Source organism: Ovis canadensis, chromosome 15 (genome assembly GCF_042477335.2).
Source record: "Ovis canadensis isolate MfBH-ARS-UI-01 breed Bighorn chromosome 15, ARS-UI_OviCan_v2, whole genome shotgun sequence".
Taxonomy (NCBI): Eukaryota; Metazoa; Chordata; class Mammalia; order Artiodactyla; family Bovidae; genus Ovis; species Ovis canadensis.
The window spans coordinates 71,757,349-71,783,297 of NC_091259.1; the positions used below are offsets into that span (position 1 = coordinate 71,757,349).

The 25,949-nt window shown below is 48.5% G+C and overlaps 1 protein-coding gene across 1 annotated transcript in view; it reads left to right on the forward strand.

Annotated features, from left to right (window-relative positions):
• NAT10 (N-acetyltransferase 10) overlaps positions 1-25,949 on the forward strand; it is a 39,535-nt gene that overhangs the window by 3,376 nt on the left and 10,210 nt on the right. The window contains exons 3-21 of the mRNA XM_069553658.1: positions 83-174; positions 3,500-3,671; positions 5,049-5,171; positions 6,841-6,902; positions 8,318-8,432; positions 8,529-8,636; positions 11,366-11,499; positions 13,470-13,563; positions 13,682-13,780; positions 17,215-17,351; positions 19,764-19,888; positions 20,321-20,471; positions 20,753-20,849; positions 21,730-21,846; positions 22,704-22,805; positions 22,911-22,985; positions 23,539-23,655; positions 24,499-24,632; positions 24,799-24,847. Coding sequence (XP_069409759.1) covers positions 83-174; positions 3,500-3,671; positions 5,049-5,171; positions 6,841-6,902; positions 8,318-8,432; positions 8,529-8,636; positions 11,366-11,499; positions 13,470-13,563; positions 13,682-13,780; positions 17,215-17,351; positions 19,764-19,888; positions 20,321-20,471; positions 20,753-20,849; positions 21,730-21,846; positions 22,704-22,805; positions 22,911-22,985; positions 23,539-23,655; positions 24,499-24,632; positions 24,799-24,847 — 2,103 coding nt within the window. The remainder of the gene's footprint in view (positions 1-82; positions 175-3,499; positions 3,672-5,048; positions 5,172-6,840; positions 6,903-8,317; positions 8,433-8,528; positions 8,637-11,365; positions 11,500-13,469; positions 13,564-13,681; positions 13,781-17,214; positions 17,352-19,763; positions 19,889-20,320; positions 20,472-20,752; positions 20,850-21,729; positions 21,847-22,703; positions 22,806-22,910; positions 22,986-23,538; positions 23,656-24,498; positions 24,633-24,798; positions 24,848-25,949) is intronic.

Below are 25,949 nucleotides of genomic sequence, written 5' to 3' on the forward strand. Positions count from 1 at the left end.
GCTGCTTGCCTTGTAGTCTTGGGCCTGGCCATCCCAGAGGTCTCTCTTGTCCCTAAGAGTCTGTGGCTTTTTTCTTTGCCAGGTAGTCATACTCCATCACATGTTGTCCAAAGCAACTGTGAAAGCTAGGCCTTCGGTGCTATGGTGCTATAAGAAAGAGCTGGGCTTTAGCAGGTAAGTCGTGCCCCTTTGAGTGTCCCATCCCATTTCCCATCCCTGCTCCTTAGTTAAATGCCAGGAAATGATTCTTTGACCTAGGTTTTAAGGGATTGTTAGTAAAGGTGCTGTCTCTGAGGACACTTCCCAGTAGAGAAAATAATAGAACTGATGTTCATTCTTCATTCCTGACAATAAATTTCAAAATCTTTTCATGCTTTTTTATGTTCTCAGCCCAGTTCCTTGCTTTCTGCATGCCATTTTTCTTCCTAGTTGTCTCAGCTGATCGAGCTCATCTAATAATGCTGGTTCCACCTGATGCCTAATGCAGCAGCTTTTCTCTTCTTTTCAGAGCTCGTCTACTAGTGTGCTGTCCGACAATTGGCTGGTTCTTTTTTTTTTTTTATTGTTGAACTTAAGACTTCTTATAGTAAATATGAGACCTCTAACACAAACCTACTTAGGCACAAATGGGATCTATTGAAGTACAGTTGACCCTTGAACAGTGTGGGTTTGAACTGCAGGACTCCACTTATATGTGGATGTGTTTCAGTAGTAAGCTCTACAGTACCCTGTGGTTGATTGAATTCTCTGATACAGAGGAGCTATGGTTATAGAGGGGCCGACTCTAAGTCATACATAGGTTAACCCCCAGGTTTCTCAAGGGTGAGCAGCATTTGGGTTAGCTCCTGAAGCCTGTGGGGGTGAGATTTCGGCTCTGCTTTGGGGGTGGTGTACAGCCACAGTGCTGACACCCTGGCCCTTGCTCTGTCCCTCTTCTCGGTGTAATCCCTTGTGTCTGCTCTGTTCTTTCCCACCTCAGGACAGCTCTCTCCTTCTGTGATCCCCATTGCAGAAATCACCCTTGAGGTTTACATGGTTTGGGTCCAACAACACAGAAATCCATCTTTCTCCCATATTCTTCTGGAAAGATATCCAGCCCTGGGCCAGAGGCAATGGGGTGGGCCACCTGGTAGGAGCCTGGCAGCTTTACCTACGCCCGTATGTGGGGAGGAGTTTGGGGTGCGGGGTGCTGATCCTTGGCAGATGCCCCACTATAGCGCCACCTCAGAAACGCTCTCCTTTTACTCTGACCACCTTCCTAAGTGCTTCCCTCTCTCTGATCTCATCTTCCCCCAGAAGCCGTTCACCTGTGTGTTTCTGTCCTTGGGCCTCTTCCCCCTCCCTTGTCCCCAGATGTAAAGTTTGTCTCTGGGGTGAACTCCGAGGGTGTGTCTCCAGCCCCAGCTGCTCTCTGCTCCGGTGAATCCCCCTGCTCCCTCCTCCACTTGGGGTACCACTTCACCTCTCTGTACTCACCTGCTGAATTGCTCCCCTCGGGTGGCTCCTCTTTGTTCAGGGCCTGCAGGAAGCTTTTCCTAAGGCCCTCAGACTTAGCGCATGGCCCGGCTGCCCTCTTTAGCCCTTGTCTCTTTGTACAGTGCTTGGCACCTTACCTTCTCTCTCCCTCAAGATGTGATCACTTGCCCACTGGTAAGTGAATTCATTTAGCGAGGAGGCCTCTCCTGCTTATCTTTATATTTTCATATTTTGAAAGGATCTCCCATGTTTTACTAGGTGCTCAGTTACTATTTGTTGAGTGTATTGTTAACAGGCTCTAACATTTTAATTTTACTTGAGTACCAAAGGCTAAATTTGATTAGTTCTTATCCTTTGGTCTTTAAGAGACTTGATTCTGCTTAAAAGAAACTAGATTATGAATTACATAGTTTTGCCTTTAAAAACATTACAAAAGCTTTATTGTGAGAATATGACAAATACAGAAAAGTCACAAAGGTGAAAATAAAAAGCACCATATTTTCAATACTTGGGCATATTCTTCCATAATTGGGCAGGTAAGCATTTTCAATACAGATCGAGAATAAGGCCTGTTGTCTCTCAGCAGAATTGTAAGTTTCTGTTGCTCCGATTCTCACTGCTGTACGCTTGGTAAATGTCAGAATGGCAATTCAGGGTATTCTGGGCAGATTTGCCTTTCAACTTAACCCACCTGATCTCACTTTTACAAAGACCCCTCCTGTGCCTCTTGTAGCTCTCCCAGCCCTATCTGGGTGCGGCAGATCATCAGGTTAAAGCTGGTGGTAAGTCACGGGTTGAGGAGCTGGAGGCCCAGGGGGAAGGCCTTGGCCCTACTCTTCAGTTAGAAAACGGTGATGAAATTTTGGTCTGATGTACCCCTTGGTTCTGGAGTGTTCTTGTTCTCTGTTTTCCCTGAAAGAAAGAGTTGGGACTTCCCTGGCGGTCCAGAGGTTAAGACTTTGTCTTCCGGCGCAAGGGCTGCGGGTTCACAGCCTGTGGTCCAGGAGCTAGGATCCCATGTGCCTGGAGGCCAAAAAACCCAAAATGTAAAGCAGAAGCAGTATTGTAACCAATTCAGTAAAGACTTTAAAAACGGTCCACAGCAGAAAAAGTCTTAAAGAAGTTCACTGACACTTGGGTATTGAGATATGTTTAGGACAAGAGAGCAGAGAAGGTGATGGCACCCCACTCCTGTACTCTTGCCTGGAAAATCCCACGGACAGAGGAGCCTGGTGGGCTGCAGTCCATGGGGCCACTAAGAGTCAGACACGACTGAGAGACTTCACTTTCACTTTTCACTTTCATGCATTGGAGAAGGAAATGGCAACCCACTCCAGTGTTCTTGCCTGGAGAATCCCAGGGACGGGGGAGCCTGGTGGGCTGCCGTCTGTGGGGTCACACAGAGTCAGACATGACTGAAGCGACTTAGCAGCAGCAGCAGAACAAGAGAGAAGTTCAGGGATGTCTGGGAGATGTCCAGATTCCATTCTAACCTGTGTATCCTCTGTCAGTGTTTTCTTAGATTAGAACTGCCCTTGAGGACTTGATCTAACCATCTGGAAAGGAAGTGGATGAATTCATTTAGGAAAAATGAATAAAGTAACCCACCATCATGATGCCTCTCCCAGGTTCTCTGGGAAGGAGTGCCATGAAATTGAAGCATTGGCTTGAGACTGAGATAATGAGCCCACCAGGGTTTAGTTTCAAGATCTGGCTAAATGTGGGGTTTAGGGACTCCCATTACCCTTCTTGTTAAGTGAAGTATGAAAATGGCAGGGTTCACAAACAGACTTATTCTATCTTTCTCTGAAGCCCTTCTCTTCTAATGCTTCTCCAGTTTTGTTTTGTTCTTGTTTTTTTTTCTTAGCTTTAAAGCAAGGGAATTAGTCCTACAATTTCCAAGTTCCCTTCTAGCTCTGAAAGTCTTAAGTGGGTGATTGTTGAGTCTATTCCCTTCTCCCAACTCTAGCCTCTCCAGTTAACTGGCTCTCGTGGGATTGGGGGTGGGGTGGGGTGATTACAGTCATCGGAAGAAAAGAATGCGACAGCTGCAGAAAAAAATAAAGAACGGGACGCTGAACATAAAGCAAGATGACCCCTTTGAACTCTTCGTAGCTGCCACCAACATTCGCTACTGCTACTACAACGAGACCCACAAGATCCTGGGCAACACATTTGGCATGTGCGTTCTCCAGGTGGGTGACCTCCCCCAGCCCGCAGCTGGGGGCACAGCACTGAGGGGTGCTCGGGCTGCCTGGGTACCCACGAGAACAGGTGTACAGGGAGGAGAGAAGATGCGTGCGTATTCCCCTTCCCCCAGACTTTATCAGTGGAAGACTTGGCCATTTTCCCAAGGAACTTGATAACTCACCACCACGAAAAGAACATTTTCTATCTAAAGTAGCACTTGTCCAGAGATACCCAGACTGGTAGTGATGCTCCGTCGTACCTGGGTCTAACCAGCTTGATAGAACACGGAACTTTGCATGACCCTAGAACCCCAGACCTTGTTAGAACCAACTGAAGGCTTTTGTTTTATTAGAACTCACTGTCTTCTTAGAACTAACTGAAGACCAGACAGGAGTAGGACTTGTTTTAACTCACTGGGTACAGACCTGAGCACTCTTACATCCTGTCCAAAGTGCTTGACTGAATAACCAGCCCCCACAATCAACCTTCTAATTCTTAAAGTCCCCTCACTCCACTCCCCCACCCCCAACCCCCCCCTCCCCCCGCAGAAAACTATCTGGTGAGTTTCTTCACTGGCATGTATTTTCTCTTGCCTGGCAAGTTCATAGATTGTTTCACATTTTTGTTTTGAGCTCTGGTGGTCTTTGTTTTATTCTTTGATTCTTTGACACTTGTGATTTCATCGATTCCCCCCTTCTCCTGCCCCCGAAAAAAAACATCTTAAGCATAAATCTCCACATTTAAGCTCAGGTTCCCACTGTTTCATCATATATTTATTATATGCATGCACTGCTATAATTACATGTATTATAAAACATACCTTATAAAATATAAATTAAGAAATGAGATGGGAAATTCTGAATAGAAGTTCTGGTTTTTTCTTTCTGCAGTCCAGTGGGTTGTCCATGCATTGCTGGGTTACATCCCACCTTGGAGGCTAAGGAGAGCGTTTTGCCTGTTCTCACTCCATCACTGACTGCTAGGGAGTTGTTTCTGCTCACCAGTTACCAGATGCAGTGATGATGGCTTCATTAGGCAGTGGCTCCCCCATGTGGTACAGTAGAGTTTTGTCAGTTTCTGCCTATGAACATAGCAGAAAATGAATGTGAGATATTTCTGAAATTCATGTGAGAATCAGTGAAGACTGGAGAACTTCTTTCCAAATAAGATTTTATCAGGGATGATGGGAAACACTTTGACATATAAAACCAGAGACACCTGTTCTAAATAAGTCCTAAATAAGGACTGTGTATGGGGGTATTGGTGAGTTGGTAGGGGGTATCATCTTGAGTTTGTACTTTAAAGCCCTCTTTGCCTCCTGGTTAAGCTTCCCCACCATGCTCTTTGCATCATCAGCTAGTTCTAACGTCTCCTTCTTCCAGGATTTTGAAGCTTTGACTCCAAACTTGCTGGCCAGGACTGTAGAAACAGTGGAAGGTGGTGGGTTGGTGGTTATCCTCCTGCGGACCATGAACTCACTCAAGCAGTTGTACACAATGACCATGGTAAGTCCCTGTTTTTTTAAACTTGATTGTGGGGGTTCAAGTTAATCGGTGTTTTTCTACTTTCTTTTAAGAATTCTTACTGAGCAACTCCAGTGGACAGTCAGCATCATCTCTGGGCTGGGAGCTCTTTAACTGCAACTAAGGAAAAAGTGACTGCAGAGATGTCTTCTCTGGCCCTGGGTGTGCTGGGGAATGTGAATTGTGCCCTTGCTCTCAGGCATTTGCAAATACCACACCAGCGAGGTGCAGATAGGATGCAGCTATTGTGTAGTTAAATTTCTGAAGTAGTATTCCACAGAGAGCCACGCCAGGGCCTGCAGTTGTGTACTACGGAAAGGGGACCATGTCCTGACGTCCTCCCCGCCCTCTCCCTAGTAGGTGATGAAGGAACACTGCCATTCCATTCCCAGGTTGGCAGAAACTTTGACTCCAAGTGGTGGGGGCGGGGTGGGGGGGATATTTTCTGCCCAAGTTGTGGACCTGGCTGTAAGTGAGGAAAATGTCCTCCTGGATGCACAGCTGGTCTGTGACTCATTGGCTCTGCCACGTGGGTGTTGTGTTCTGCGCGGCAGTTTTTGAATCATGTCCACGGCCACCTGCTCGGGAACTGTTAGGATTGGCCTCGGGATTTCGTGAGCTGCCTTCATCTGGTGAAATGGGCTTTCCTCAGATCTGGAGCCCGCTTCTTGTCGCCTCCCCCGACCACCACTTCTCCTCACCCCAGCTGCTCTGGCCTCAGAGGTCCTCAGATGTGCCCTCTCCCCTCAGCACACTCTCTCCTGAGGGCCTTCCCACTGGCTCTTCTCACGGGAGTGTCTGCTGGCTCACTTCCTCACTGCAGTCTAGTCCCTGCCCAGATACCACCTCCTCAGCGTGGCCCTCTCTCTCACCCCCTGTAGAATATGTGTTTCTCCCATCACTCCTCAGCCTGTTTTATTTGGCTTCAAAGCATGTTACAGACCTGTAAAGTCAGACATTACTTGCTTACCATCTGGCTTCCTGTGCCAGTCTCCAGACTTCATGGGAGCAGGGACCCAGTGTTCCTCCCTGGTATATCCTCACTCCTGGAAGAGTGCCTGGCCTTTACTAAGCCCTCCTTAAAATATCTGTGAACAAAGGTGTCTCTCTGTTCTCCCCCTGCTCTTACTTGGCCGCCTGCTTACCACCTCAGGGCCTTCCCTCACTACCCTGTGCAAGTAGTTCCCCTTCCCACGCCACCCCACTAGCTGTCCCTACACCCTGTTTTTCATCTGTGGCATTTGCCAAAATACCTACTTGTCTCCATCCAACCGTTTGATGATAAGCTTCATGAGAGTAGGGGTCACGCTTTACCAAACTCCAGTGTGTACCCCTCGTGTCTGGTGTTGGCATGTGCATTTTGTTGACCAAGTGAATATATTTTGAGATGCTAGATAAAATGTGGGAAAAGCTAAAGATGAAGTGAGGGGATGTTTGTTGTGATGAGAAACACTGCAGTTAGCATCTGATTCCAGCTCCAGCAAATCGCATTCAGCCAGGTTAGCACAGTAGGTTACGTAAGGGTAGATTTCGATTCTAGCAGCATCGCTGGTACCTCTTTTATCCCAGGGCTGCTTGCTGAAACTTCTTCACATCTGGACGCTGAGCCTCAGTGCCATTAGCCTCTACTAATAGATGTTGTCTCCTTTAGGATGTGCATTCAAGATACAGGACAGAGGCCCATCAGGATGTGGTGGGAAGATTTAACGAGAGGTCGGTCTGAGAATTTTCCACTTCCTCACCTGTGGGAGCCACGGGGGTTGGAGGTGGGGGGTGCGTTTTTGTCTTGGACACAGCTGAAAGCCATGCTCTGTCTGAGGGAAGGTGGTGCAGGAGCCCCAGACGGTGAGCTCCCCAATCACAGTGGCAGTCGCGCAGCTCACTGGAAGCGGTAGAGTGAGTGGAAGGCTGGGGCCTGGATTCTGCCTTGCTTCTGGTCCTCACCAAGTCGCTGTCCACTCTGGCTCTTCGCCTGCACAGCTGTCAGAGGGGTAATCTATCTGGATCCCTGTTTCCCCAGATGTGTTTCACAGAACACTGCTGTTTAAGGAGGGATCTTATAACAAAAGGGTTTTCTGGCCCACTATGTCTAGGAAATGGCTGATATAGTTTTTTCCTTTCTGAAGAATCATGTGAGCCTGTTGTAGCCTCTGAAAAGTCTCACAGCACAAGGGACCCCAGTTTATTTGACCCAGAGCCCCGTTTAGGGAATACCAGTTAGCAACTTTTGACAGCTTTAAGAAGGAAGAAGCCATGGCCCAGAGCAGTGGTTCTCAGCCTGAGCAGTCTTGCCCTTGGAGAGACTTGGCAGTATCTGGAGACACTTGGATAGTCAGGACCTGGCTGGGTGGGGCGGGGTGGGGGGTATTGGAAGGTATAGGCCAATGATGCTGCTAAAAAGCTGAAAAGGGGCCAGAAAGCACCACCACCACCCCCTAAGAAAAATGATCTGGTCCACAGCGTCAGAACTACTGCAGTTTAGGAATTGGCCTGGGGGAATTGTGGGGCCTGGTTTCAACCCCTCTGAAGCTGCTCAGTAGAAGGTGCGGGTCTGGAAGTCACCCGGTGCTCCCGGATGGGAGTGAAGCCCATGAAAGTAGTGCAGGAGGCCCTTTTCTTGCAGCTGTGGGACAAGCTTGGATTTTACAGCCAAACACATGTTTTTCTACACGCAGAAATGTTTGTGCACTATAGCTAAAGGGAGCTGTCCTCTCCACCCTTTTCTTTGTTTTTCCCTCCCTGTGACAGAAGGGTGTCCGTGTGTGTGTGTGTGTGTTTGCACCTGTGGTTGGTGAGAATACGTGTGGTGGCTTTGGGGTTTCCAGCTGAAGGAGACACCTAGTGCTAAAGGGTGAACCTGGGAGGATGTGGTAAGGGCCAGGGGACCCGGAGCTGAGGGGCTCTGCACAGAAAGAGCACTCATAATCAGTCTCTCAAGAGAACTCCCTGTAACAGGTCTCCTCTGCAAAGCATGTTCAGGTGCCTTGTAAGGGAGGCAGGAATCATCCAGCCCTGTTCCACAGATGATGCTTTAGAGACGTGGGCTGGATAATTTTCCTAAAGAAAAGCCCTTCCTTTTCGTGTTGATGTTGCCCCCAGCACCTCACGATGGTGGTTTTGCTCCTCAGGTTTATTCTTTCTCTGGCCTCGTGTAAGAAGTGTCTTGTCATCGATGACCAGCTCAACATCCTGCCCATCTCCTCCCACGCCGCCAGCATTGAGGCCCTGCCTCCCCAGACGCCGGTGAGCTGCCAGGGTCCGGGAATCTGGGGGAGGCTGTGTTTCCTGTGCTGACCCTCCAACGGCCATGGTGAACCTTCTCCTCCTCCTCTCTGGTAGGATGAGAGTCTCGGTCCCTCTGATCTGGAGCTGAAGGAGCTGAAGGAGAGCTTGCAGGACACCCAGCCTGTGGGTGTGTTGGTGGACTGCTGCAAGACCCTCGACCAGGTGAGCATGTGTTTGGAACACCCCCCAATCCCTGTCTGAATCATACAGAGGGAAAAGATAGCGAGGAGAAAACAACAGAAGCCAAGTTAGGATGAGGCTTGGCTCCTCTGTGGGGCAGGGGCCTTTTCTGTTGCTTACACTTGGCCACACAGCATAGCATAGAAATCTGGGATTACCCCCGCCTCCTCCCCCTTGTTTGTAGCTGTTGTTCAGGAAGCTGAGGTCGGGAGGAGATGGGTTACGTTTAAAGAGGAACCCCTCCAGCACAGGCTGATGGACCTGCATCCTTTCATTCTCACTGAGTTTTGATGATATAAGGTTTTTGCTTATGCCTTGTTCTTAAGTGAGGAGAGCTGGAGGCACCTAGTACTCAGCCCCGCTCCAGTGTGAGTGCTGAGGAGGGCCCTGTGATGAGGGTACCCGGTCCACCTGGTCTCTAGGAGGCTGGGAGGGAGCTTCCAGGATGCATTTCTGTGCTCCCGCAAGTGACCAGGGCTGGTAAACCTGGCTTCTCCGGTGGTTCTTGGATGGTGATGGGAGCTGAATAGACACGGCCCAGAGACCTGCAAGCTGTCAGGTGTGTTCAGAGTTCTGATCCAGCCTGAGCAGACAAGCAGCACAGGCCTGTCAGCACGGCTGCAGTGACGCCGCCCACTTGGGGCTGAATCCCAACGGGCTGGTTTCCCTTTTCTTTCTGGAAATAGAATCACCAGCTATGCAGTGCTCTCTGCGGCCCAGGCTGCAGGCTCCAGGTTGCTTTGCAGCTACTTCCTGGTACCTTCTTTATCATCAGAGAGGGGGAGTGAGAGAGATGATGGGGAGAGGGCAGAAGTGACCACGACTGGCAGCGCCCCTCCCTGCTCCTGGCGCCCCCGCCCTCCGTGCTGCTCTTCATGTCTCCCCATGGGCACTTTCTATGTTCACGGCTGGGCAGTGACACTTAGGCCCAGGCAGAAGGAAGGGGAGGGCCTTGAGGAAGCCAGAGCAGATCCAGGTCCTACTCACCTTAACCTGGCCTTTGCTGAACCCTGTATCATATCCTTTTCTTGTTTGCTCTAGAGGAGAGAAGTGAAACACTCTGATAAAGGGTGTTAAATTTGGACTGAAAAATGAACTCTAAAATAATATTCTAAAATAAATGAAAAACCAGTCCAAAAAAGCAGAGTAATTTACAAACAAAATAGATAGCCAGTAATTATATTGATTTGAAAAAGGTGCCTGCTTTCTCTCATAACTGAAGTAACACAATTTGAAACAATGATCCTAAGTTCCCATTTCAGGTTGGTCAAGACGTACAAGTTTAGCAGTACCCAGTGTTGGCAAGTGTGGGGAGAGAGCAGATTAGCCAAGATGGTGGTCATCAGACCCTTTTGTTCCACAGCCTCTCGCTCTCGCCCCACGTTTTGTAAATACATGGTTATGTAACAGCTGAGCTCAATCCCAGCACTGCACATGCGTGTCATGGTGTATCTGCTTGGCCACAGGCCACTTTTGCTCTGTAAACATACATTAGCTTGGAGAACACAATGGCAACCCACTCCACTACTCTTACCTGGAAAATCCCATGGGCGGAGGAGCCTGGTAGGCTATAGTCCATGGATTCGCTAAGAGCCGGACACGACTGAGTGACTTCAGTTTGACTTTTTATATTCATGCATTGGAGAAGGAAATGGCAAGCCATTCCAGTGTTCTTGCCTGGAGAATCCCAGGGACGGGGAGCCTGGTGGGCTGTCGTCTATGCGGTCGCACAGAGTCAGACACGACTGACGCGACTTAGCAGCAGCAGCATACATAAGCTCCGCGTGAAAAGCCTTTGCCACTCCGTTGCGTCTGCCTTATGGCTGTCTTATGGCTGTGTCCACTGGGACAACCATGAGAGGAGAGTGCTACAGCTGCTACAGCTACAGCTGCTGGGCCAGTCAGAAGAGAATAAACCTATCTGCAGTTCCTGTGACTCCTTGAGCTTTCATCCAGCTTCCCTGCTCACACGTTGCCTACCGTGGGTTCAGCACACAGTGTGAACGGTGAGACAGTTGGCAGGATTATACAGCAAGACAGCAAGGCTGCAGAAAAGAAGGCCTTTCGTACATGGGTGGGGCTTCCATAACTTGGCATGACACCCATTTTAATGCACACGTCCTCTAACTTAGCAGCTCTTCTCCTGGAAATTTATCCTGGAAATAATGCCCACTGCTGTATCTGTAAAAATGGTGGCAGGACGCAGTGGTGGCTTCGACCAGAGCAGTGGAGGAAGAGGATAGTGAGGAATGTGGGATTTTCATGTTTTGAAGGACAGGGTTTGTTGATGAATCGGGCATGAGGAGAAAATGGAGGCGATTTCTGGCCTGAACAGTTGGGCACTAGCTGAGCTGGGGAGGATGGTATGTGGAGGAGGACTGGGGAGACATTAGGTGTTGAGCGTGAGACGGGTAGTAGACGTAGAGGGTGCATTTGGGTGTGTGGAAGAGTCTGGTGTTGGGGAAGAGGTCTGGATGGAGATGTGAACTGGGGGGATTGTCAGCATCTGGTTGGTGTTCAAAGCCTGGAGACTGAGAGGAGATGATCACGGGAGTAAGAGTCTAGGTGCTGGCTGGTGAGAGCAGCCCCCTGTCCCCTGCTCCCCTCAACTCCAGTTTAGCCTCAGCATCAGCCTGGCTTTGTGGTGATGGTAGTACGTGGCTGGACCTCGGCCTTTTTCACAGCTCACCCAATGTATTCTCTTTCCACAGGCCAAAGCTGTCTTGAAATTCATTGAGGGGATCTCGGAAAAGACCCTGAGGAGTACTGTTGCGCTCACGGCTGCCCGAGGAAGGGGGAAGTCTGCAGCCCTGGGACTGGCTATTGCTGGGGCGGTGGCTTTCGGGTAAGGGGATCCCGGGCTTCAGGCACCCTGAGATCTGCGGGAGCCGTGTGCAGGACAACGGGTCAGGGGGCTGCTCCTGGTGTAAGTGAGCTCCTGAGTGATTTCTCTGGATCCTGGGCACCTGTCTAGAGAGAGCAGGTGTCCCTGGGGGCTCAGTGGTAAAGAATCCACTTGCCAGCACAGGAGTAGCAGGTTCAATCCCTGGGTTGGGAAGAGCCCCTGGAAAAGGAAATGACAACCCACTCCAGTGTTCTTAGCCTGGCGGGCTACAGTCCATGGGGTCACAAAAGAGTTGGATACAACTTAGTGATTTGTTCAGTCGCTAAGTTGTGTCCAGCTCTTTGCGACCCCATGGACTGCAGCATGCCAGGCTTCCCTGTCCTTTACAACCTCCCAGAGTTTGTTCACACTCATGTCCATTGGGTTGATGATGCCATCCAACCATCTCATCCTCTGTTTCCATCCCCTTCTCCTCCTGCCCTCAATCTTTCCCTCAGTCCTTCCCAGCGTCAACTTAGTGACTAAACAGCAACAGCTAGAAAGAGCAATGCTGTTATCCCCAGATCCCAAAGGTACATGTATGTGTGTCCTGGCACACAGATACCAGGGCCTTTGTGATAACTATGTAGAGCTGAACAAACACAGAAGAGAAAGTAATGGTGGTAAGGAACTTCAAAGCTCTCAGGAAATGAGCCTGTGTATGACCAGCTTTGCTGACCGAGAAAAATGCAGGTTTGTCATTGTAATGATTTGATCAATAGCAAATCTTGTTTGCATTGAGGAGCTGCCTTTGAGTGTGACATCACTTGCCATTCTTTTGTCCTGGACAGAAGATTTATGCAGCTGTCGGGAGAGCATGTGCTTACAGTTTCGCAGATACGAATAATGGACTGTAGGATTTACCGTGTCCGATATGCGTGATCTTCCTTGGTGCTCCTGAGAGCAACGCTAGTGTTTCATAGATGATAAACCCAGGCTCAGGGAGTTTCAGTGACTCACCCAAGGTCCCCCCAAGTCAGTGCTGGTTGTGCTGGGACTGAACTCAGCTCCTGACTTTGTTACTCTGGCTGCTCTAGTGGCACCACTTGGCCCTCTGCCTTTAGTATCCTTTATACTGAACAAGCATCCCTCAGAGGCTCACTGTGGCCTTTGCCTGCTCACAATGGAGCACTTGGGCTTCATGATTTGAAAACGTCTCAGCATAGCTAGTGATGAGAATGAAACCCTCTCTGGGCCAGGGGTACAGGACTGGGGAGCTGTGTGCCGTCTCTGACACTGAGAGAGCGGTCCCCAGAGCACCCTCTTGTGGTTTAGTCACTAAGTTGTGTCTGACTCACTAAGTTGTATGCCACCTCATGGACTGCAGCACACAAGGCTCCTCTGTCCTCCCGTCTCCTGGAGTTTGCTCAAATTCATGTCCATTGAGTCGGTGATTCTCTCTAACCATCTCATCCTCTGCCGCCCTCTTTTTCCTTTCGCCTTCAATCTTTCCCCAACATCAGGGTCTCTTCCAGTGAGTCAGCTCTTCGCATCAGGTGGCCAAAATATTGGAGCTTCAGCATCAGTCCTTCTCATGCGTATTCAGGGTTGATTTCCTTTAGGACTGACGGGTTGGATCTCCTTGCAGTCCAGGGGACTCTCAGGAGTCTTTTCCAGGACCACAGTTTGAAAGCCTTGTGCCCTCAGTAGTGTGCTTTCATGGATGCTGGTAGCTAATTGCTGGGGCGTACTCCCTTCAAATTGGCAACTTGTTTTCATTAGTTTGAGAGCAAAAATACCCTCAGGTCTGGAGCTGTTTTACTGTTCCTCCTCAAAATGTGTGTCCTTATTTTTTTATCCCCCACCACTGTCTCTTGTTATCACCTGTGTAACAGGGGCAAACAAAAATATTTTCTTTTTTAAATTCTCTTAACATTTCTTCAATTTCCTAATTATTTAAAAGCAAAAAAAGTCCTCCTTTTGTTCAACAGGTACTCCAATATCTTTGTTACCTCCCCGAGCCCGGATAACCTCCACACTCTGTTTGAATTTGTGTTTAAAGGATTTGATGCTCTGCAGTATCAGGTAGGAAGTTAGGATAAGAGCTTATTTTGATTCCGTGCTGAGTATAAATACAGGTGAAGTCTGTAGAATGCAAACTTGTTTCTGATGTTTGGTATTGGTTTGGCTCTTTCCCCGTCAGGAGCATCTGGATTACGAGATCATTCAGTCTCTAAATCCTGAATTTAACAAAGCAGTGATTAGAGTGAACGTGTTCCGGGAACACAGGCAGACCATTCAGGTGAGGCTTGTTCCAAATCCTGCCACGTGGGGCCAGCGTCCTGCTGTGTATAAATGTTCTAAGATGTCTCCTTTTATAGCTGTTTTATGTGATGTGTAATTGCGTATCTTTTAGACAGCGTTGTTGCTTTATGGTAAACCTGTTCCATATTTTCAGCCTCTTCTAAAGAAAAACATTCAAGCGAACTAACAAATATATGTACGCCAGATTGAAAAGTTGTAGTTTTGTCCCTTGAAAACTGAGTGAGTATGCTAATCAACTAAGAGAAATGGAATCATTTTCTTTGACATCACTTCTAATTCTGCTTAGTTACAGCAGGTTTTGAAACGATGCATCCTATAGCTAGAACAATAACCTTAGCATTTGAAAGAAGAAAAGGTCTTTGTGAGATGTACTCTGAATCTTTGTGGTTTAGCCAGTGGCCTACTTTCCTTTTTAAACAGTGTTTCCCCGAAAGCTCTATAAATCTCCTGTGCTTTGTAAGCCTGAATGGTCTGTACTTGTCCAAAGGCTACAATTTTGTTAAATCATGACAGGCTTGCAGAAGGGATGGGGCCCCATGGGCTCCTAATGGAGTAGGTCTATTGAGTATTTTTTGGAGCTGGGCTGGGGTGGGAAGTGGGCCAGGTAAATGTGGCAGGTTACACCCTTGACCTTTGTGTATATGTCTGTCAAGGAGGTATACCTTTCATCAAAGATCTAGGCTATAAATAATGTTAAGTGCTCATGCCTTTTCCCTCAAGGACTGTAATTTTTTTTCTTGCTGAGTCTCTAGACTGTTCTTTCTGTAATTTCTTCCTACTTTGTCTGGTTCTCTCAGCTTCAAGGAGGAAAGGCTAACGTTGGGGTGAGGGGCAGGCTGCAGGCAGTGAGAATACAGAGGTTTGTGGAAACTTAAGAGAAATACACAAACCAAAGAAGGGAAGCCTTTCCCTGAAATGCCTGGCTTAGCCCTCGCTGCTCCTGGGGTCTGTCTTCAGAGATCCTCTCGTATTACCAGAGTGGTTTTGTCTCCAGGCTGGAGTTGAAGTACAGAAGAGGTGACCTGACTTTATGAGGCTACATTTATGTCCCTTTGAGGCCTCTTCTTGTTGGAAATTGAGATATAGAAGAATATTAGGTCTAAAGTCACCTCTGCCTCTCCAGGGTCTGCTGCTTTTATGAGGTGCTTGTTTAGCTCTTCTCTGTAAAAATCCAAGACATGGGGCCCCATTGAGGGCGTGTATCCTTCTGTTGGAAATGAGTGGGGTCTGTGCCTCTTTGATCCCTCAACTTCTTGCAAAATAGTTATAAAATCTTCCTTGTAATGAAATACTTCAAACTACAGAAAAGCACAGAGACCAATGTAACATAATACTGAGGTGCCCAGCACTCAAGCCTAAGAAATGCTGGCATTTTGCTGCTTGCTGTGTTTGTTTCATATCTTAAAAGCCATTTATATTTTTGTTTTAAAGATCTAAAACCTCAGTGTGGAAGTCCCTCTTGTACCCTTCCCCATCCGTGCCCTTCTGTCACTCCATTTAGATAACTCTGAGATTGTGTATCTCCTTTCAATTCATGTGTTTATATTTCCCTACATAATTATGTATCCATAAATGGTAGCATACCGTACTTGTCCTTTTCAGCTTGCCTTTTTTTCACTCAACATTTGTTTTCGGATTTGTCCAGATTGAAGCTTGAGATCTGATTTTTAAGCACTATGTGAGTACATTACAGTTTATATGTGTCTAGAATTGGAATTGTTGGGTTTTAGAATATGCATAGATTTCCATCTTTCTCGGATTTTGCCAAATTCTCCTTTCAAGTGTTTGTGCAGAATTACCTTCACCTCAGCACTTTTTTGAGTTCTTGTTTCCCCATGTCCTCACAAACAGTGGTATTTTACTACTAATTAAATTTTGTCCTCATGCATAGGAAGTGGGATCTCCTTGTCTTCAGTTCAGTTCAGTTCAGTTGCTCAGTCGTGTCCGACTCTTTGCAACCCCATGAATCGCAGCACGCCAGGCCATCCAGCCATCTCGTCCTTGGTCATCCCCTTCTCCTCCTGCCCCCAATCCCTCCCAGCATCAGAGACTTTTCCAGTGAGTCAACTCTTCGCATGAGGTGGCCAAAGTACTGGAGCTTCAGCTTTAGCATTGCTCCTTCCAAAGAAATCCCAGGGTTGATCTCCTTCAGAATGGACTGGTTGGATCTCCTTGCAGTCCAAGGGACTCTCAAGAGTCTTCTCCAACACCACAGTTCAAACACATCAATTCTTTGGCACTCAGCCTTCTTCACAGTCCAACTCTCACATCCATACATGACCACTGGAAAAACCATAGCCTTGACTAGACGGACCTTAGTCAGCAAAGTAATGTCTCTGCTTTTGAATATACTATCTAGGTTGGTCATAACTTTTCTTCCAAGGAGTAAGTGTCTTTTAATTTCATGGCTGCAATCACCATCTGCAGTGATTTTGGAGCCCCCCAAAATAAAGTCTGACACTGTTTCTACTGTTTCCCCATCTATTTCCCATGAAGTGATGGGACCAGACGCCATGATCTTCGTTTTCTGAATGTTGAGCTTTAAGCCAGCTTTTTCACTCTCCTCTTTCACTTTCATCAAGAGGCTTTTCAGCTCCTCTCCACTTTCTGCCATAAGGGTGGTGTCATTGTGCTAATTACTAGTGAGGTTGAATACTGTTGTTGATGTTAATTAGCTCTTCAGGTTTCCTCTCCTATAAAATGCCTCTTCATGGTCTTTTGCAAACTTGAAAGAAGCAGGAACCCCTGCAGGAACTAAAGAGGTTGTTGATGTGTGTAAGGGAGCCAAGTTCATGGCAAGTTTGTGACAGGCTAATAATACAAATGTGTGAGCACTAGGAAGACTGTGAGTCTTAGAAGTGTCCCCACCAGTGCAGGAAGAATGGGGCTTAGTAGTGACGGTGTCACAGCAGGGCACACAGTACGTGGCGTGTCGGAGATGCCTGGGAAACCTGAAGTCTTCCGCTTCAGCCATCGCTGGGGCCAAGCTTGCCTCTGGCCCACAGGTTAGAGTGAGGCTGGGGGAAGCATGAGAAAGAGGGGAGAGAAAGGAAATGGAGGCATCACCTGTCACTCGCCAGGTCCTAGGCAGAGCATTGGTGCAGACTTACTTAATTTTACCTAATTTACCTAATTTTTTTCTCAAGCAGCCATCAGTATTTCCTCCATTTTCTGGCGAGGAATCTGAGGCTCTGCAAGGAAGGGCCGCACAGTCAGTGGTTGAACTGTTAGGCCCCAGGCGTCTAACTCTAAGCTGTCCCTGCTTTGTCCTAACCAGGGAAGGAAGAATGAGAGAAAGAAGACAGAAGACGGGAGAGAGGGGAAGGAGAGGGCCTTTATGGTGACTCACCAGCGATTGCAGCCATGGTATCAGGCGGCCAAGCTAACGATGTGCATTTTCCCTTCCTGCAGTACATACATCCAGCAGATGCTGTGAAACTGGGCCAGGCTGAGCTCGTTGTGATTGATGAAGCTGCTGCCATCCCCCTTCCCCTGGTGAAGAGTCTTCTGGGCCCCTACCTTGTTTTCATGGCATCCACCATCAATGGGTGAGCACCGGGGGGCAGGACTTGTTGCCCCCTTTACAGGGTATTGCCAGTTAGGTGGGATTTAGTGAACATGACCTGGGGCTGGGTGGATAGGGCTGATTCCTAAAGTTTGAGCCTTTGGGCCTGCTTCACTCTCTCATCAGCCTTCTCCTTTACCCTTTCATAGTAAACTACAGCTCCCTCTGGTGTAGCCCACCAGAACAGGCAACACCAGACTGAGGAATTTCATTACCCAGTTGATGAATGTCTCCTGTCTAGGTCTGACCAGGTTCTAGGGAGCACATAAATGGCAATACCAATGTCTTGGGCTTCCTAGGTGCTGCTAGTGGTAAAGAACCTGCCTGCCAGTGCAGGAGATATAAGAGACTTAGGTTCGATCCCTGGGTTGGGAAGATTCCCTGGAGGAGGGCATGGCAACCCACTCTAGTCTTCTTGCCTGGAGAATCCCATGGACAGGGGAGCCTGGTGGGCTGCAGTCCATAGGGACACAAAGAGTCAGACATGACCAAAGCGGCTTAGCACACACAATGCACAATGTCTTATCCCCTAGAATTATGTGAAAATGTAGTATTAAGTAACTGTGTAATTATCATAAGAAAGCAGCTTTTTCAAAACTTTGAAATATTTAGTTGTTTGCTGTGGAAAAGTGAGAAAGGGAAGGTAAGCAAAAAGAAATCTAGCGATCTGACTCTCTAGAGATAGCTTGTTAGAATTTTGGTGTACATTTATTTTACTTTTTCATTTTGAATAAGAACGTAAACATCGTTTCCATAATGTTTTGCATTTGCTTTTTCATGTAAAAATATACTGGTAATTCCTTGGTGGTTCAGTGGTTAGGAATCTGAACTTCCTCCGCTGGTGGCCTGGGTTTGATCCCTGGTCAAGGAGCCAAGATCCCACAAACTACGTGGTGTGGCCAGAAAAAAAAAAAAAAGAATATACTGTGAAATCTGCCCAGGTCAATGTGTACTTGCCTTCATTGTTGATTTCTATATGGAAGTCACATTTTGAAGAAATAGTTCTATATTTTAGATTTATTATTTGACTGCTTTACTTACACTGAAAATAGTTAAATAAGATGGATTTTACTTTTTCTGGTAACATCTTTATTGAGATATTATTCACCCACTATACAATTTACTCATTATATTCATAGAGTTGTGCAGCCATCACGGCAATTTAGAACATTTTCATTTTCCTGGAAAGAATCCCCATACCCTTTAATTATCATCCTCCAATTCCTTCCTTTTCCTCAGTTCTAGGGAATCACTGCTCAGTTTTCTGTATGTGTGGATTTGCCTAGTCTGACTCTTGATATAAGTGGAATCTTTGAATATGTGGTCTTTTGTGACTGGCTTCTTTCACTAACCATAATGTTTGCAAGGTTCTTCCATGTAGCTTATATCAGTACTTCATTCCTTTTCTTGGCCAAATAATACTCTGGTGTGTGTTTATGCACATCTTGTCTTTCCGTTCGTCTGTTGACGATCATTTATTTCTCTTTCGGCTAGTACAGCGCTGCTGTGAACATTTATGTTTTTGTGTAGACACGTTTTCTGTTCTCTTGCGGGTATACCTAGAAGTCAAACTAGTGGGTCAAATGGTAACTTTCTAACTGAAGAACTGCCAGATTGTTTTCCAAAGCAACAATACCATTTTACATTCCCAGCAGCAGTGTGTAAGGGTTCCATGTCTTTGCTAACACTTATATGTCCTTTTTGACTATAGCCGTCCTAGTGAGCAAGAAATGGTATCTCAAGTGATCTTCATCTGCATGTCCCTGTTAGTTGACTGATGTGGGGCATCCTATCATGTGCTTTTTGGCCATAGTGTATCTTCTTTGGAGAAGTATCTATTCAGGTCCTCTGTTCATTTTTCTAATTGAAAATTAGAAAAATTTTCTAGTTTATGTCCTCTTTCAAGGGAAAGTAGTCCTGAAAAAAATTACTTAGGTGGTGGCTTTGTTTAATCTTGATTTTTCCAAACTGGAAATGCTCTCAGTTCATCTTTCAACCATGCAACTTCTCGTTTATCGACCATTCATCTTTGTTCCAGTTCCATTATACTAAAGGCTTTGTTCATGTCATCTTTTTGGTCGTTGTTTTTTAGTTCGTAGTACAGCCCTGTGAGCTGTGTACATTTTACATCCCCTTTTGAGGGGGAGGTTGAGAGAAGTTGAGTTCCTGGCCCAGAGGTACTAAAGGGACATGCCAGGACTTGAGCCCAGGCCTAGATGGCTCAGCTGAGCCACCATGCAGCCCAGCTTCCTTTGGGCGTGCACATGCCCTGCTGGAAATTCAGAGGTGAAGGGCTGTTCTCAGCAAGCAGGAGTCTGGGGTTTCATCAGGTCGATCCCCTCCTGGAGAGGTGATTTGACACCTCGAGCCTAACTGCCTTTGCTTTTTCTCCTAGCTACGAGGGCACTGGCCGGTCCCTATCCCTCAAGCTAATTCAGCAGCTCCGCCAACAGAGTGCCCAGAGCCAGGTCAGCACCACCGCTGAGAACAAGACCACAGCGACGGCCAGGCTGGCATCAGGTACCCCCAGAGCTCTGGATGGGCCTGCGGTGCACAGCAAGTCACTTCACACTCTTCCTGGGCCCTTCCCCTTGTGACACTATGGGTGATAGCAGACCTTCTGACGATCAGGCAGAGAGGCTGAGTCCCTAGGAGATGAAGTTGCTTTTCTCTGAGGAACGGCAAACTAGTGACCAGACGGGAGGCTGACCTGGGCCTTCTGGTGACTGGATTCCTGTTTGTCACCATCTCGGGGCATTGGTTGCCTTGACGTAGTGAGACCTTTGGGGATTGGTGTCCAGACAAGTTGAACATCTACTGGAACAATTTAAAACCACTCAGTTTAAATTCTTGAGCCATATTTATGTGGGTACCACGTGACAGAGATAAAGTAGAACATTTGCCTTGATCTCCTGGACAAAATGTATTTAGTCTTGCATGTATTTTGAACAGTGCGAACCCTGCATGAGGTTTCCCTGCAGGAGTCGATCCGATACGCCCCTGGGGACGCCGTGGAGAAGTGGCTGAACGACCTGCTGTGCCTGGATTGCCTCAACATCACTCGGATTGTCTCTGGCTGCCCCTTGCCTGAAGCCTGTGAGCTGTATCCTCCTGGGTCCCGTTCGTCCTGTGAAAGGGAGAGGGGATGATGGGAGAGTTAAACTGAAGGTTCTGGCCCTTTGCCTCACAGGCTGCTGCTCTGGGAAGAGGAGATGGTGGAATGTTCTCGATTTTCCTTCTCTTCCTTCCCTGATGTTTCTGCTTAGAACCAGGGCCTGCTCTTCCCAGGCTGAGGGAACCCACGTATCCAGGTTGTCCTTGGAAGTAGCGTGTCTTGTTCGGGGCTCTCTCTGATATGTTTTGGTTGCTTAACCTCAAATCCAGCTACTATGTTAATAGAGATACCCTCTTTTGCTACCATAAGGCCTCTGAGGTTTTCCTCCAACGGCTTATGGCTCTCTACGTGGCTTCTCATTACAAGGTAACTGAAACCAGCCCTCAAATGGACTTGAGCAGTGAATTTCAGCTCTTGGCAGTGCCTTTTTACTTGACTTTTTGCATCTTTTGTTACCCAGTGGCTCAGGTGACCATTCCACTGGGACTAGAATGTCCTGATGTTGGCAGGGGCCAGGGGTTCTACTTCAGGGTTGCATTTCCCATTGTTCAGGCTTGTCTTTTGCTCCAGCTTTGTATATGGAGCATGGGATTTCTGCATGTAGTTCCGTGTGTCGTGGCTGGAGAGGGTGGTAAGTTTTGCCCATTTTAAAAGGGGTACTTATATTTCTTGCCAGTTGGCTGAATGGATGGGCTGAGATGACATAGCAGTTGTAATCTGGGGGGTGCTCTGTGACCTGAAACCAACCTTACACCCCTGGCTATTTTTAGGGATCAGTGAATGAGAATTTAGAATATTTGGAAGTCTTAAAAACTAAAAAGATAACATTGGAAAGGACACTTTGTGTGTGTCTAGGTAGCATTTTTATGAATAATAGCCTTTAATAGAAGGCTGAAGGGTTGGTGTTAGAAGCCCTGAGAGGTTTTCCTAAAATAGCAGCCTCTTATCAAGAGGAGCTTCACTTCCCAGCCATGAGGTGTGTAGTGCTAACTAAGCAGCTCTCCGCCCCCGCTCTGCAGCCTCAGCGCTCCTGGTGAGGTGACAGCAAACACAGGAGGCTCATCCCACTGAGGCCCTTATGGAGAGTGTCAGCCTGCCCGGCCGAGATGCTGGCTCGTGCTTTCCTGGGTTTCAGCACTTCACTTGGCTTCGGGGAAGGCAGTTCTCCAGTCGTGATTCTGGAGTAGCCGCTCGAATAAGGACGGGATGAGGAGTGGTTCTCACTGACCGTGTTTGTGCTCCACAGAACTCTCCCAGCGACCTTCAGATGCTTTCTGATGCCCCTGCTCACCATCTCTTCTGCCTCCTGCCTCCTGTGCCCCCCACCCAGAATGCCCTTCCAGAAGTGCTTGCTGTCATCCAGGTACAGAAGCTGAGGTGTCCTTGTGGCATCTATTTGGGAACCACTTAGGCAGTCAAGGATTAGTGGCTCAGTAATGGGAGTGCAGAAGCAGAAGCTGTTGATTCTTGAGCTGGAGCCAAGTGACTGGGTGTATCCAGACAGGCAATTAGGGTGCAAAGGAAACCGCCACCTTAACACATACCCAAAGCTTCACTGTTCACGGATGGCTGCAAGGCAGAACTGGCCTTGCATGTTTTGACTTACAGCTCCTGAAATAGAACTTTGTTTTCCTCTTTATTTCAAAAGCAATCCAGGTACTTGTAAAATTAAAAGGCAGATTGGAAACATGTTTTTAGTGCCTGGCATGTATTTATGCATTTCTTTATCGTTTTTCTTATTCACAAATGTGGGATCATAGTATTTGGCAATCTTTTTTTCCAACATGTCAAATATTCATAATTTTCATAATTTTTAAGGGTTACAATTGTATTTCATTACATGCACATACCGTGTTTAACTATGTTTACCCATGAGTCATTGTGAATTTGCCCAGTTCTGTACAGAGCCATATGACCCTCCCGAGTCTTAATTGAAGAGCTCACGTGTACACCGTGTGTGGAGACCCTCGTCTAGTGTGGTTTTGCTTTCTGGGCCAGGGGGCTGTCAGTATTCTGCCTCCTTAGGTGACGGTGTCAGGATGCCCATGGGACATAGTAATGAAACTTCCCTTAGAAACAGATGAATTGGTTACAGGGTTAAGTGTGAGTGGGAATGGAAACAGCTGGCCTGGTCAGAGCCAAGGCAGGGCGCTGGTGAGGTTCTGTGGGTGGGCGCTCTACCTGGAGCCGCCTCTCTGCACCGTCCTGCTTTCCCCACAGGTGTGCCTTGAGGGGGAGATTTCGCGCCAGTCCATCTTGAACAGCCTGTCTCGGGGCAAGAAGGCTTCAGGTGACCTGATTCCATGGACAGTGTCAGAACAGGTGAAGTGCTTTCCCTGGGGTGTCTCGGGGTGGGGGCAGGGGGATGCTGGTGATGTTGGAGGCTGTCTTTTGTTGCTAAGTTACTGGCTTGTGCCTCCCTCACAGTTCCAAGACCCAGACTTTGGCGGTCTCTCAGGTGGAAGGGTGGTTCGCATTGCTGTTCACCCGGACTATCAAGGGGTAACGTGTCTTCATGCCTTCAAAGCTGGCGTGCTATCATTAGTTTCAGGCATGTTGCTGGCCGTCATTAGGCCAGGTGCACTCGGTTGTTTAAATAGGAAGCTGGTCAAGGAGTAGCAGACCCAGGTGCTGGGGGCGGTTTGCCCGGGGCTGGGTGGGCAGGCGGGATGGTTGTATATGGTTGCTCTTCCCTTTGTGAGGATAGAGAGCTGGGGAACCAGATCTTACTGTCATGACTGCCTGTCTTGGAAGTCTCCACTGAGGAGTTAGCTGGAGAGTCATCAGTTTGGAGCTGGCTGAGCCGTGGACCAGAAAGTGTGGTCCCACTCAGGTGGCAGATGGGTGGGCTAGATGGTGCAAGAGTGAGGATCTTGCTACATGAGGTCTTGAGGGTCTCTGCTTTGACCTTGTTGGGGGGTTTCATTGGTTCTCTTTGCCAAGGGCAGGGTGACCCAGAGTGAGGCTTTCTAGAAGTGGTACAGGGGAGCAGAAGTGCTTAGACGCTGAGGACATCTCTGCTCCCCTTGCCCGTTTCTCTCGTGTGTGCTCACAGATGGGCTATGGCAGCCGAGCCCTGCAGCTGCTACAGATGTACTATGAGGGCAGGTTCCCTTGTCTTGAGGAGAAGGTCCTGGAGACATCGCAGGAGATTCACACCGTCAGCAGTGAGGTAAGCGTCTTCTGGCCGGGCTCCCAGTTCCTGGCAGAGACCGGGTTTCTCTCTGGGTCTTCGGGATCGTCCTCAAGAGCAGTCTCGTGGTCTGGGCTACACTGGGCCGCAGCAGCTGAGCTCCTCTCTGGTCTTGGAGATGCTTCTCTCTCTCTAGCTAGCACTTAAACCGAGGCCCTCGGATCAGCATCATGAGCCTCATCTGGAGACGTGTTAAGTCTGTCAGTCCCTGAATTGAGGCTTTAGGGTAGGACCCAGCAATCTGGGTCTTAACAAGCTCCCAGGTGATGCTGATGCACCTTTGAGCCTGAAGCCCTAGCTCTGCAGTCTCCTCCCCTCAGTACTGAAGCCAGACCCAGGGAAGCTCTTTCTGGATATAACACTAGGAACTGGGGCGGCTTTTCACGCGGGTTCCTTTGATTTTTCACAACGTGCCTGTTCTGGAAGTGGGGAGGGCTTATATTTAAGGCCAGGCTCAGAGGTGTGTCACTTCCCAAGACACCGGAGCCGTGTCGTGGCAGACCTGCATTTTCAGCCCATCTTGAGAACCCTGCCTCTGTCTCTTTGTACATGTGTTTGGCGTTTCTAAACATGTGGCTATTTCCTGAATTCTGGGTTCTAAGGAGTGTGATTCCAGGCTTGTCTAGGGGTTTGGGATTCTTGGGAATGATCATTGGGCTTAGCGGTGTGTTTTCATTTTTAAAACTATGGGAACAAAGCTAGAAACCCACCCCAGTTTTTGGTGTGTTTGTCCAGAACCTGGTGTGGCTGGGGTGCTTGGGCATGTTGCTAACCTTCCTCCTCCTCTGCTGGGTGGACCTGCCCTCCCCCGGCATCTGCCAGGCCGTCAGCTTGTTGGAAGAAGTCCTCACTCCCCGGAAGGACCTGCCTCCCTTACTTCTCAAGCTGAACGAGAGGCCTGCTGAACACCTGGACTACCTGGGAGTGTCCTATGGCCTGACCCCCAGGCTCCTCAAGTAAGTGTCCTCTGGGCCCTGGTGTCCTGAGAGCTCGCATTCTCTGGGCTGTGTCTGTCTGTCTTGGGGCGACGGCCATCGGAGACACCCCATAGCCCTTGCCAGCCTTGTATGCCAGCCGCTCCCAGAAGGCACACGTGGCGACCTGCTCTCTGTGTCTTTGCAGGTTCTGGAAACGAGCTGGGTTTGTTCCTGTTTATCTGCGACAGACCCCGGTGAGTGAGGCATGTGGCAAAGAAGGGGCTGGCGACAGGCGTGTCCCTGCAGAGCCCTGGTTCCTCTGGCTCCACTCTGAGCAGGCGTCCCTGTGCCACCAGGAGGTTGGCTCTGATGGCCCCCGGGGCAGCCGGCCTCACTGAGGCCACGTGGTCACACTTGTTCCTGCCCCCATCTCCGCCCCACGCAGTCAAGCAGCTTTGTGCTTGACTGAGATGGCAGAGGTGCACGTGGGCTTGTCCCCCCGGTTCTGGAATCCTGTCACTGGGGGCCTTCTCGAGTACGTACTTTTTATACGTACTTTTTGAAAAAACAGGAAGGAAAGTGGTTTTAGCAGTGCTTGAGGTAAGTTGGTGTCTGAAGGAGGGATGTGACTGTGTGGTTATAACAGAGCTGTAGAGAATAAAGTAGAAGGTGGGAGAGCTAGTGAGTCAGGTTATTAGAAAAAATATTTAGCGCCTGTGGTGAATCAGGCGGTGAGTAAGATAAGCCCAGGAAAGCTTGTTTTCTGATGAGTGGAAATAACGTAGTGAGCAAACAAGAAACGCTCAGGTGGCGATGGTGTGGTGAGTGGCCAGGCTTCTGGGGTGACGTTTCACACTGCAGCCTGAACGGTCAGAGTGGGCCAGCCGTGTGACAGCCCTGCCCGCAGAGAAGAGCGCTTCCAAGCAGAGGGCACAGCAAATGTGAGGACCTGAGGTGGAAAGGACACTGGTGATTTGAAGGAGATACAAGGCCAGTGTGGCTCGAGGACCCTTGAAAGGGTGGAGGTTCATGGCAAGGCAGCTCCCTGTTCTGGTGGAAGGAGGGGTTAGAGGGAAGGTTCGGGGCTGCCGCGTGGACAGTGGACCGCAGTCGAGGCGGGGAGGTGAGCGGATGAAAGGGGTGGCGTGGCTCAGGGGGATGCAGTGAGGGGAGAGAAGGGGCCAGATGCCGGGGGTGTTTGGAAGGAACTGAGTAGAGTCCAAGGTGGACTGAGTAGAGTCCAAGGTGGACTGAGTAGAGTCCAAGGTGGACTGAGTAGAGTCCAAGGTGGACTGAGTAGAGTCCAAGGTGGACTGAGTAGAGTCCAAGGTGGACTGAGATGTGGAAGATGAGTGA